We start from the raw sequence: 12508 nt of genomic DNA, 5'->3' as shown, positions 1-12508 counted from the left end.
TATTGTCTCATTGGAGGTGTTGGTGCTGATCTAGGACAGGGCTTGGGAGAGCTGATTAATAACTTGCTCAGACGTCTTCAGGGCCAAGCTGAAATGTGTGCCAATGGAAGGCTGAAACTCTCCGAGCTGTCAAATGAGGCCATGCATGTGTGAGTGTCAACTGCTTACCTTTGGAAAACACCGTCGTTCTAGGAGTCACATCCAAGTCCAGGGACGGGCTGAATGGAAAGGCCCACAACTGAAGCCCACAGGCCAGGATTGTGAGCAGCAGCAAGGGCTGGATGGAAATCAGGCCTTCCATATTTAACACCCCGACTCCTGTCCAAGCAAAGGCTCAATGCATTCGTTTGGGGGAAGAACTGCAGCCAAGAAATGGATCGTGTCCGATTGTCCTTCAGTTGGGAAAACATCCAGTCTGTGCGGGGAATGACAGAAGCAGTGACTGAAATGTTCCAAGCATTTGCATCAAAATCTTTTTAAAAAAGCGATCACAATAATCATTGACTACTCTACCAAGCACTATATGAGACTTTAGGCTCAGGTTTCATGCATTAAATGACTAAGTGAACCGCTCATCTTTCTAAATAGAGACCAGTTGAAGTCTTATAGCCATAGTTAACCTCACATTTCTCTGAAAACAATTTACAGGAAGACACATTGACGGTGATGCATTTTGTCACATCACATGGAAAAAAAAAAATTGCTCACTGGTAATAACAGTAATAATTATTTAAAAGGTTAGACCAAAAACTAGTGCACCTACAAAGCACAGATCGCTGGCTGTTTTATTTCAATATAAATGTACTGCAGTCGAAACGACAGGCCTGCGTGAAAATACAGCTGGCCGATATGCACCATCACTTTCGGATTACAGCCAATTAGCCAATGACAGTAGCGCTGTTGCGTAAGACAGTTTGGGTGTGATGAAGCACAATATTGTGCCACCAATCTCTGAATTAGCTGCGTGGTCGCCGCTTGATGGATCATCAAGAGATTAGGCAGCGAGCCATCAAAACAATCTGGGCCTGGCCGCCGGCCTCAGACTCCATGTAAGCGGTCAAAAAGGATCTCTGCGGATGATGCTGATGATTTTCTAGTTCGAAATTTGATGGCGTACCACACCAGCAAGTGCCTTGATTTTAGCTTTTGTGGAATTAAAAGGGGCATTTGCATTTGCGCTGGCACCATGACAGAGCCGCAACACATTTCTGAGTCGCTGCGGCGACTTTCTCACCAATTAGCCAGATAAATTGTGTTATGGTTTTGTGTGCTAATTTAGCGTGCGGGTCGTTCCTCCGACTCAATGCCCAGAGAACATGAGAGTGACTCATGTAATGACAGTTGTACAGTACATAACGGCAGCACATGTAGAAATGGCAAGCTCATGTCAGTGAGAGCAACTTCAGAATTTCTGCTGTCCTGTCACATTTGTGAGAGCAGCATGAAAGAAACATGCACGTGAACTGCACGGAGCGGACAGTTTCACCTCGAGGGCCTGGTTTACAGCCGTGTGTCATGAAATAATTGTATTCTCAGTATTCAGTACTATTCTGCTGCAACCGGTAATACTTATTCAATGAATTAAAAAATGTATATGTATATGCCAAAATATTTTGTTAGCTTGTCAGTTAGGCTACATTGACAAACCTGTCCATCTCTGTGTGTCGGGGCAACATTTCCAAGTGTGCAGCGTCTCCTCTGAGATTGGCAAGAATGAGTGGGTGCAACAACAATCACAAAAGCAAATGGTGTTTTGTATCCACACCATCATAATTTTGTCCAAATTCCAAGTCAAAAACATTTTTATCTTCCACTGAGTCTTGAAAAATGATCTTGTGTTCACTCAAAGATTTCTTTCTGCCAATATTTTCTACTTTTTCATTCAAAATCTCACCTTCCAACCCCGGCATTATGTATCTTTGATATCTTTGTTTGCTTGAATTGCTATGCATTCTTTTTTTCACACACATTATTGCATCTTTTTTTAAGTTTTAAAACAATATATACCATTTTAGAATTTGGTGCACCACAACTTTAAAAATATTTAGTCATTCTCACTCATTTTAATTTTACTTCTAGTCTTTTATGTTGCAAGACTGACTTTTGGTCACAGAATTTTACATGTTATTAAATTAAAACACTGATTTTGACCTTTTGGTCCCATTATTATGCTTCATTTGGTCTCATCATCTGAACTTTTAGTCAGATAACTGAATAATTCATATGTGGACGAGGTGTAAGTGAAACATGGCTGCACCAGAGAGGGAGATCTGTGTGATGGGTGAAAGATATACTTTAGAAGGTGACCATGGAGTGTCAACCAGTGGGAAGGAATCAGAAGAGGTTCGTCGGCAGCAGACGAAGAGTGTGATGAGGATGGTGACAGGGGTCTGATGTCTGTGTTCGTGAAACAATAAGGTCGACTTGTGACATTGCACAATGGTGAATGTCTAAAAAATGGACTTTAAAAATGAGTTCAACACCCTCACTGGCAGAATTCACTGACACATTATCCTGATGGCATCATTTTCCCTTTAGTTGTTTTTTTTATTATGTTTTATGATTGTAATATACACTGCATGTTGATCAGATCTGATACATGGTGGGGTTTGTGGGGGGCAGTGCTATGGTTCTGCCAGAGGCCACCCTCATGATGAAGGACAACATGGAAACCTCTTTGTCCCCTCACAACTTCATTGGTGGAGCGTGAGCTGTTCAACAGACATTGGTGTTGACAGCAGAACACTGAATGACTGAGGAGGGAAAGGTAAACACATTTGGACGTCACTGATGAGGAAATAGAGCAAGACATTTTCGGCATTATTACAACGACTAAAAATCCATACTAAAAGTAGAGTTGCTCAAATAAATAAACCTCCTGGTTGTGGGTCTGTTCCATGGCACCCTTCTATATGTTTCTATTCCACGTAAAACAATAAAAATGCAGCTCAATGATGAAGCTACTCGGGCTAACAGCCAACAGATATCGTGTATATATATCACTAACATTACAATGCACACATGGCACACATTTGTTTAGCACTGTCATTTATACATATCTGTGTTTTTTTCCACGTTTCACTGAAAAAACCATCTTCAACAAACCTTCTTTTCTACCTTCTCTTTAACAGTCACGTGTGACTTTATTTACTTACCAAATATACGCATAAATCAATAATAATTAGCGCCTGTTTATTTGATTATTTGTAGTAAACATTAACTATCAATTCACCTTCGCAGGAAACTTCACAGCTCTGGTTTAGCATCTCACCTGTCCGATGCTGCACTGCACCTCAGTCACCTTCCCCGACGGACACGCTCACACTCACATGAGCAGGAGGTGAGTGTGTACGAAGAGGGACGATGCGACTTTGGCTAATAAGTGTGGTGGACTCACCTGCGTGTCCTGGGATCCGGATAAAATCCACTCCAGATGGAGACACCAAGTCACACTGATCATTCTGAGTGCCGCTGCGCCTCTCTCTCTCTCTCTCTCTCTCCCTCTCTCTCTCTCGCTCTCTCTCTCTCTTTCTGTGCAGACAGTGCATTGCGCACCATTGACTTGGACTGACATCTAGTGACTCAAATGAGTTACTGCATCTATTTAAAAAAATCATTTGGATTGTTGACGTTTTGTGTTTCAAACTAATGAATAAAGGATTCATTGGGGCGTTTGTCGACTTTTCTAACGGTACATTTCACATCATTTCATTTCATTCATTGAAATGACTGCGAGGAGTCATCATGCCCCATTCATCAATTTGAATATCTCAGCGTTGATTCGAATATAATTAATAATAAAAATATACATATAATCCGAAACAACGAATTATATTCGAATCAACGAATTATGAATTAATGTTTCATTGGTTAATACGTCTTGTGTAAACAATACTTGTAAAAAAATAGTTGTTGTTATCGTTGGTTTCGAAAACAAGTTATGCAAATGTCATGGAAATAACGTTCCAATCCACTTTATAATTCAAGAATATATTGCGTGAAGGACAGGGGCGTTTGGTGAACCTCGCAGTCACTTGGTGGCGCACTAATTGTATCCGAACCATCCCTGAGCCTTGGAACAGCTGTAGCCGTCGTGACGTGGACTGTCTGTATCAGCTGTACATGCTCGGTAGCACCATGACCATAATACGAACTGGGACCAAGAAAACGCTGCCATGTTTTTCAACGCGACCCGTTCAGCTATCTTCTTTCGTTTGCTGACTGTAAGTTCCTCTTTTTCTTCGCCTTTAAATGTGATGTCGAACCTTTTTTATTGGCATTTGCCATTTTTACTTAGCACTTAGCATGCTAGCATCACGTTGTCGATAAGTGTTAGCTTCTCGCCAAGCAGTTGCTTAAATCCCATAAAACTTCCTGCAGTTGGTTTTGGGTGTGTACTCCATTATTATGACTTATATTATCGTGATAATTCCACGTTGCTGTTTCAGTTTCTGATTTGCAACGTGCGAGCTGGCCGCCTAGCCGGCTAGCATGCTCTAGCTTGACATAGTTTCATATTTTATTTCAGTCTCAGTCTCGTCTGCTGACACCAGTCTTTCTGCTCGCAATTATATTCCTATACCATAAGGAACATTGCTTCATACATTCCAGAGAGATTGAAAAGTAGAAGTCTGAAGAACAGTTCCAAGTTCTTGGGGCTTGCCAATATACTGTATACTGTATATGTTATCGTTTCGATGCAACCGAGTGTGTCGTTTATTATGATATTGTCATAGAGTATCCACTTTCCTACTAGTTAATAGCTTTAGTTTTAGTAGTATTATGGTTGTTGTTGTCATTATTTTTGAATCATTTTGACTGCAGTTGACCTCTTAACTGCAGTTTAACTAGGTTTATGTGGTAGCGGCGTTGATGTTATACATACACCTTAGTGGAATATAATGTCCCTCATATTTATTTATTTAATCCATCCGGTATTCTTGAGCAGGAAAGAGTTTCGTTTTACTCACATAGGCAAGTAACAGTGTTGTTATTCCACCAAAATGGTCAGTCGACTGTGGCTCTTTTGGTTTCAAGGTCGGGTTTGACCAATGGAATGTTCTAGAAAACTGATTGATTGTTCAAAACTCACTTCTGACGATCATCATGTATGTAATATTAAAAGTCTCTGTTTTTCTTCTGACTTTTTTCAAACATGATCTGCGTATGGAACTGTTTCATCAGACACCTTAAACTGGTGAAGTTCTTTCCTCAGTTCTCTTCACCGAGTTTGTTTGCAATTTTTGAATCTTCAAATATAGACTCAACCTTTGAAGTATGAACAATTTGAATAACTGGTGGTGTGAGTCAAAGAAAAAAAAACTCAAATTTGCCTGTATAACAAGACTAACTGGCCTCACTGTCCCAAATAGTCAGTGAATTGCCCATAATTATTGCAGTAAATGATGCCAGTGGAGAAGTAGGGCGTCAACTTGTTACACATCTCTGACAGAACTGTGTCACCTGTGAGGGATTTTGTTTCAGCGTTTTAAATTAAAGCTTCTCTTATTCAGGATATGTCCACACAATTCTAAACATAAATGTAAAAAATGAGTCAATGTGTCCATGATCAGCAGTTGTGTTTTGTGATTATAGGTGGGGATGTGACTGGCCTGAGATGCTCATGTTAAAGTTTGGAGACAAGGCAGAGCAGAGGAGCTGAGGAGGACTGAGAAGAATGGGCAGGACCGCCTGGGGCTTCTGGCCAGGCGTCATTGTTTCTACTGCATTTCTATACGGCTCCTTGGCTCTTTTCACGTCAATTCTACACAATGTTTTCCTTTTGTACTACGTGGAAACATTTGTTTCCGTCTACAAGATCGACAAAATCTCCTTTTGGGTTGGTGAGGTAAGGGAAAAAGACTTGTGTGAAGTGTTTTCGAAGTCATACATGAACTTCCAGTTCTCATGTAAAGCAAATGAATGAAACACACCAATAGGACAGATAACCATTAAATGCTACATTGTGTCTTACCTCTGAATTTGGATCAAACTTATTTAATCCAGTTTCTCGTGTTTAATTCTCCCTGAGAAGTAATGTATTTTGTTGCTTTGTCTGCTCTCACTTAACTTTGCTTATTTTATTGTTATATGTCTTCTGCAGACGGTGTTCCTATTATGGAACAGTTTCAACGACCCTCTTTTCGGCTGGTTGAGTGACCGCTCCCTATTGAGCTCTCCTCAGTATGTTTGTTCACATTTTTTTTTACTTTTCAAATACAGACTTTAATGTATTTGAGTCACAACCTGTTGAGTTGTTATTTGTATTTAATCAGATGTATGGGAGTTATGTAGCACATCCAGCACTATTGACTTTCCCAATTAAAAGCAAATCTTTGTTGACACTTTCTCAATCATGATGGACTGAAAATGTTTAATTTTATTATTTTTTTACATTTTAGAGTTAAATCAAATACTTGGTGTAAATGTTGCTTGTGGAAACACCTGCTTTGTTTATAACGCATATTTCTTTTTGTCTAGAAGTGGCTCCCACGTCACCCCCCCGGAAGTGGTGCTAAAGCGCCTGAAGGCCCTCTCCATTAGTGGCCCTCTGTTCGCTCTATCTTTTCTGGCTTTCTGGGTGGCATGGGCTCGACCTGGCCTGCAGTTCCTGCTGTGCCTCTGTCTGTACGATGGTTTTCTGACCATGGTGGACCTTCACCACAGCGCCTTGCTGGCTGACCTAGCCGTGTTTGCCGCTGACCGGACGCGCCTCAACATCCACTGCTCAGTGTTCAGTGCTCTTGGATCCTTCTCCGTGTTCCTTTCCTATTTGTTCTGGGACAAGGAGGATTTATACTCATTCCGGCTGTTCTGTGTCAGCCTGGCTCTGTTTTCCATCATTGGTTTCTTTGTGGTCTCAAGACTGCTAAAGACACGGTTTCAGAAAGAAGTTCGCAGCAAGGAAAATGAGGCCCTAAAGGAGTATGTTCTTCTTGATTATTATTCTGCCGTCTGTCATTATTTATATTGAGTGATTTATTTTATTTTATTTTATTTTTTTCCCTATCTCCTAAGACTCAGCGTTGGCCATGCTCCACACACCCACCCAGACAAACCTGTCACTGTAGGCCAGTACCTCAAACAGCTCTCCAAACACAAGAACTTCATGTGGTTTGTCTCAATGAACCTTATTCAGGTAAGTCTCTGTTAATGTTTGAATGTCTGCAATACATGTGGTTGTTCATAATGAATATAATAACTGAATATCTGTGTATTAATGTCGAGTTGAAGTGTGAAAATGTAAAAGGCTTGTCGAATGTCTGGACAATCAAAGCCACTTTTACTCTAGATTATTGTTTATGTATAAATTATTACGACTCATGTTGCTAGTTGAGATGGTTAGCATTTGTCTTTGTGTCTCAGGTATTTCATTGCCACTTCAACAACAACTTCTTCCCTCTGTTTCTGGAGCACCTGCTGTCTGACAACATCTCTGCCTCTGCCGGCTCTATTTTATTGGGTGAGTTTTCTAATTCTAAACATGTGGCGACTCTTCATGTGCTGACAATGTCTACAATTCATTTATGGAATTTGAATGTTTGATGAATTAGCTATGAGTGGGTTGCTTTCTTTCTATTTCCCCTAAGCTTTATTTTCCTATTGTGATTACCTATTTCTTGGCATTTTGCAGAACTGTAACAAGCAATGTCCTGAGTTGTTTAATGCTTTTTTTTTTCGTTTCTGCCCCCCCCACAGGCATCTCTTACATTGCTCCCCATCTGAACAACTTATATTTCCTGACTTTGTGCCAGCGTCACGGTGTTTACCAAGTTATCCGCTGGTTATTTATGCTCAAACTTGGACTTAGTGTGGCCATGCTGCTGGCGGGGGTTGACCATGTGTTCCTGCTGTGCATCTTCATCGCTAGGTATGAAACATTAATTCAACGCTAGGTGTGAAACTCAAGAGCAAGACGCTCTGTGAGCTTGTTGTGGTTCATCATCAAACCTTAAATACACAAACACAGAGAAATGCTGGTTCTTTTCACAGCTGTTGAAATTTCTAACTTGTCCTTGAACGCAATGTTTGGCTGTTAGCTTTGTAACAGTTCTGAGAGCACTTTTTCTTCTTGTTTCTTTTGTTTTAGTGTAAAACTAGAATGTTTCATTACACAGGTCTCTGAATATGTTTTTTTTTAAATAACTTGCACACAAACACATAATTGTGTATTTTCTGTCGTATGTGAACGACAATATTAACTGGTTGTAGATTATGTGGGACACACATGCTACAGTTGATCAAAACAATACACAAATTATGACAATGGTTGAAGTTGAAGAGTTTGTTCATTAAAGTCATCTTCACCCTTCTTAAACTTTTTTTTATGTGAAAAATGATTCTGTCCATTTGCCTTTGTCAAAATAATATTTTTGGTTCAGTTGAACTTTTTGCTCTTTGATTCTTAATATGCACTGCAGCTGATTATTCAGATATTTCCTCCATGTGACTCGTGCTCCTCCTGTTTGCAGTAACCGGGTGTTCACTGAGGGAACATGCAAGCTGCTGAAGCTGGTGATATCAGATCTGGTGGACGAAGACTACGTTGTGAATCGGCGTCAACAAGCTACCTCGGCGCTCCTCTTTGGAATGGTTGCTTTGTTGACTAAACCCGGACAGACATTTGCTCCTTTAATCGGCACCTGGCTCTTGTGTGTTTACACGGGTATGAGCTTGGTTGAGTTACTGAGATGACCTTATGTTTGTTTTCCTGCTCCTCAGTGTTATCTCAAAATCATATCAGTCATCAACATCCAGTCTGCTGGCCAATACAGTTATATAAGGCCAGTGAAATTATTTGTTAAAAAGCTGCAACCAGATCAGCGATATAGTGCCATAGCCATAGCTCACATCTTAGACTGAACGTTCATATCATTTTTATGGTCGTGATTGAGCACTGCCACTTTCAAAGAGGCATGTGATTGCGAGCTTTGACATCAGGCAGTTATGGAATCCAGCAGCACACACCCTGCTTCTTGTTCATGACGAGTGATACCAGAAATGTTTTTGAAAAATGCCAGGTGCATTTGAGGATAATTTCAAGGCACATGTAATTTTGCAGTAAGATAAATGTCACCATCGTCTGTCTCAGCATTAACATGTAAAACTGATTCACTGTGTTGGCAGGGTTGGGCAGTTTTTAAAGATTATTTTGGTGGCACACACACACATATAAATAAAAATAAATAAATTTGTTGTCATTGACACATGCAGGTAATTGCGTGTGGTGGGTGTATAGCTCTTTTCGCCACGTCACTGGACACAAATGGGCAGGAAGTGGACTCGTTCAGTAAAACGTACTTCTCTCATCTCCAGGTTTTGACGTGTTTGAAAGGGAACCTGCAAAGGCCTCGGTGATGACACTGCCTGACGCTGCCTCTGGCGCAGAGACGCCGCCTTTACGTCTGGGATGCTTTTACATGTTGGTGTTCGTGCCTATCACCTGTGCCCTGCTCCAGCTGGTTGTTTGGTCTCGTTTCACCCTTCATGGTCGTAAACTGCAGGGCATCAAGAACCAGAGGCAAGGATCTCAGCACGGGCAGTTGATAGATGTCAAGGCCATCTGACCCGGCAGCACAAAGACTTTTTCCGATAGCCTGGTTTCAGAACATTACACAAAGAGCTCCGCTCTGCTCAGTGCTACATTTTGAAACTTAAAACTTGCCTTATTTTTATAAACATGATAACTTATATTCGTATTTGAAAAGTACTCAACAAAACAAGTCCAATTATTTCTATTTAAGGACCAACAGACACAATGAAGGCCGGTGTCAAGAAAAGCTGTGATCTCCACGGTAGTTTGAAGTTATTTGAAGCTTAGTGTATTCAGCCCAGCTCTACTTCGGGTTTCTGAAATGAGATTGAGATGTTCTCGCTTCCTTTGTTTGATTGTTGTTTACAGCTGAGCGACATGTGATGTCAAGCTTTGAAAGTGGTGTTGATGTTCTTGCACAAAACTGCCATTTGTCTGTTGTACTTCAAACATTCAATCTTTTTACTAGCTGCCCATGTGGTAGTGATTTTATTAAAAAGAAAATATATATTTCACATTCTTACAAACACGTTTCTATTTTGTTCTATTCCCACCACCACTGGCTGGGGGTGAAACTGAACATAGAAAGAAATGGCAAGTAACTCGAACTTGGTTTTGGATGCCAAACAGGGTAAATACAACCCCTGGCAAAATGATGACCAGTCTCAGGGACTGTTCATTGAGTTTTTAATTGTGTGGAAAAGATCATAGACAAGATATAAAACAAATATTTTTACATTTCTGGAATAGGTATGGAAGAAATAATTGTGGTAGTCAAAGTTGCTTTTTCAGGGTACTGGGTAAAACTGATATTACCAAAGATGACAAGTTGTTCCCAGCTGTGTCTAATGCGTGGACCGACAGACTCCATCACAAGGTTATTAAACACAAGCATACTTGTTGACCAAGGTGTGAAACCTGAAAGCAACAAGCTTTGTAAAAAGAAAATGCACAGGAAAACGAATGGGCAGAAACTTCAGTCAACCACTGTGCCTGATCTACAACAAATCATCAAAAGGATGTGGGGTTACAGATACAGAAAAGCCAAACGAAAGCCATCCTGAACATCTCAATAGAAAAGGGTCACAATGGGCAAAGGAAAAGCACCATTGGACTGTGGGTGACTGGATCAAAGTCATACTCAGTAATGAATGGCAAAATCCGCGTTCGCAAAGTGATGATACTGGAACTTTTGTTTGGTGCTGTTCTCTTGAGATTTATGAAAATGACTGCTGGAAGAAAACATGCCTGTCGTTGGGCAAAAACCGTGAAAACATTCATATAAGGCAGACACATATGGTCACTGCCATGAGCTTCAATTGGGCCGGCTCTGAATCCAATTGACAGTCTGTGGCGGAAGTGGCAGAAGATGTTCCAACCTGCAAAGCTGATCTGGCAACAGCAATCTCCAAAGTGTAATCATGGTCGAACTGCACACGTCAATCCACATCCATGGTCCTCTTCTTCCATGCTTCTCATGGATTCATCTCTTTTGTTGTGCAATGGAGGAATGATACTACAAATGACTGTGGGGGTCTGTCTGATGCTGTCTTTGGTTAAAGCGCCTGGAAAGTGAGAGTTCAGTCTGCAACATGTATTCATTGAATTGTCTTTCATTTATCACTTTGAGGCAGATGACCAAGCAAATAGGTCTCCTAAGTCAAATATGGACGTACAGTATTTTGAGGTAATGCACTTATCCGTCTTCATAGCTGTGGCAGACATATATGAACCCTAAAATGTCACCAGTGGTTGACCTCCTTTTGACTGTTTTTCACTCGACGGGTGGCCTTTTACAAAATCACTCTTCGGATCGGTTTGGATCATTTTGTTGCAACTCCAACTGTTCTAGCTATTCTGTTGTTGATAGACTTATTTGCCTTGAGTTGGTTGTTGTCACAAGACCAATCCATTCCATTGTGGGTTTCGGTTGTTGCACAGATCTTCTGAATTTCTTGGCGAAATGTCTTGATGAAATGGAATTTCATTTTTCTGTCCATGGGGACACTTTGGGCCAAGCTGCTGTTTTAATAATATAAGTTTGGCTTCAACTGTCCACCAAATATGTGGCTTCTGGAGTTCTGTGGTGTTCTGGCGAACTTCAAATGTCAACAACTGATTCCAGACCATTGGCTTCCTCAGTCATCTTCCTCAATTCTTGTAAAGTGTTTGACTTGTACATACAGCATATGTAGGGGGTTCAACACTGAAGTCATAAGAATGATGGTCGGAAAATAGATCATGTCAGGTAAATTTAAACACCACAACATGTTGACGGGTGAGACAAACAAATGACTTGTGTAATGGTTTAGAGGCGAGGAGGACGCGCTTCTGTGTTTTGACTCTGAAAAAAACATAAATCCCAATGCCATCCACTGAATATACAGTTGGTCATCATCACATGTCCTCCGTAAACTCCTGTGTGTGACTCAGACAACACCAGTTTGAAAGGCAAAACTTCGAAACACCAAACCTGTTTGTGTAACCAAAACTACTTCTTTGTTGTTGGGCTGATTTTTCCATCAACACACTGATTGTTGTCATGACGTGTTGAAGATGCAGACAACAAGGGAAACAATTATTTGTGTGGAGTGAGTTTATGCAGGCCGTTTGTCAACAGTTTCAGATTGTACAGTACTCAAGTTGGACTTATCACTGAAATACATTTTCTACAATCGTCTCCGGCTGAAACCTCTGAATACCAACTCTTTTGCACCTGGTCCAAAGAATTGTTGCCTTCATCACAGCATTGTGAGTGAGGAGAGGAGCAGGTCCTCGTCCTTCATGTGGCTACAAATGGATGTAACTGAATATTGAACAAAAGGGCATCGGAGTCATGTTCTCGTAACAGTCACACATTTTTGCTTTGTTTTGTTTTACCTTTCAATGACAAGGATGTGGCAGGGTTGGCTTTCTATTTTCTGGAAACCTGCTGAATGTAGTCCAACCAGTTTTAATGTTCTTCTTTTATCCCAT

The 12508-nt window shown here is 40.8% G+C and overlaps 2 protein-coding genes across 6 annotated transcripts in view; one reads left to right on the top strand and one right to left on the bottom strand.

Annotated features, from left to right (window-relative positions):
• Positions 1 to 3470, bottom strand: part of sema4gb (sema domain, immunoglobulin domain (Ig), transmembrane domain (TM) and short cytoplasmic domain, (semaphorin) 4Gb) — a 26778-nt gene extending 23308 nt beyond the window's left edge. For all 3 annotated transcript variants that reach the window (XM_053853923.1, XM_053853920.1, XM_053853924.1), the window contains exons 1-2: positions 3398 to 3470; positions 169 to 415 (exon numbers count right to left, since the gene is read on the bottom strand). In XM_053853923.1, coding sequence (XP_053709898.1) covers positions 169 to 301 — 133 coding nt within the window. In that variant the 5' untranslated portion in view covers positions 302 to 415; positions 3398 to 3470. The remainder of the gene's footprint in view (positions 1 to 168; positions 416 to 3397) is intronic.
• mfsd13a (major facilitator superfamily domain containing 13A) lies at positions 2300 to 12507 on the top strand. Of its 3 annotated transcripts, none has more exons than XM_053853935.1 (10): positions 2300 to 2442; positions 3241 to 3340; positions 5596 to 5848; positions 6104 to 6183; positions 6481 to 6924; positions 7018 to 7138; positions 7366 to 7462; positions 7699 to 7870; positions 8472 to 8665; positions 9316 to 12507. In XM_053853935.1, exons 3-10 carry the CDS (start codon positions 5678 to 5680, stop codon positions 9564 to 9566), a joined length of 1530 nt encoding a protein of 509 aa, XP_053709910.1. In that variant the 5' UTR covers positions 2300 to 2442; positions 3241 to 3340; positions 5596 to 5677; the 3' UTR covers positions 9567 to 12507. The 3 variants fall into 3 exon arrangements, with proteins under 3 accessions (XP_053709910.1, XP_053709909.1, XP_053709908.1); XM_053853934.1 differs by lacking the exon at positions 2300 to 2442 and adding an exon at positions 2551 to 2767; XM_053853933.1 differs by lacking the exons at positions 2300 to 2442; positions 3241 to 3340 and adding an exon at positions 3712 to 4223.
• Position 12508: the final 1 nt, after the last annotated feature.

Source organism: Synchiropus splendidus, chromosome 1 (assembly GCF_027744825.2).
Source record: "Synchiropus splendidus isolate RoL2022-P1 chromosome 1, RoL_Sspl_1.0, whole genome shotgun sequence".
Taxonomy (NCBI): Eukaryota; Metazoa; Chordata; class Actinopteri; order Syngnathiformes; family Callionymidae; genus Synchiropus; species Synchiropus splendidus.
This window is presented reverse-complemented; position numbering and strand designations above follow the sequence as displayed.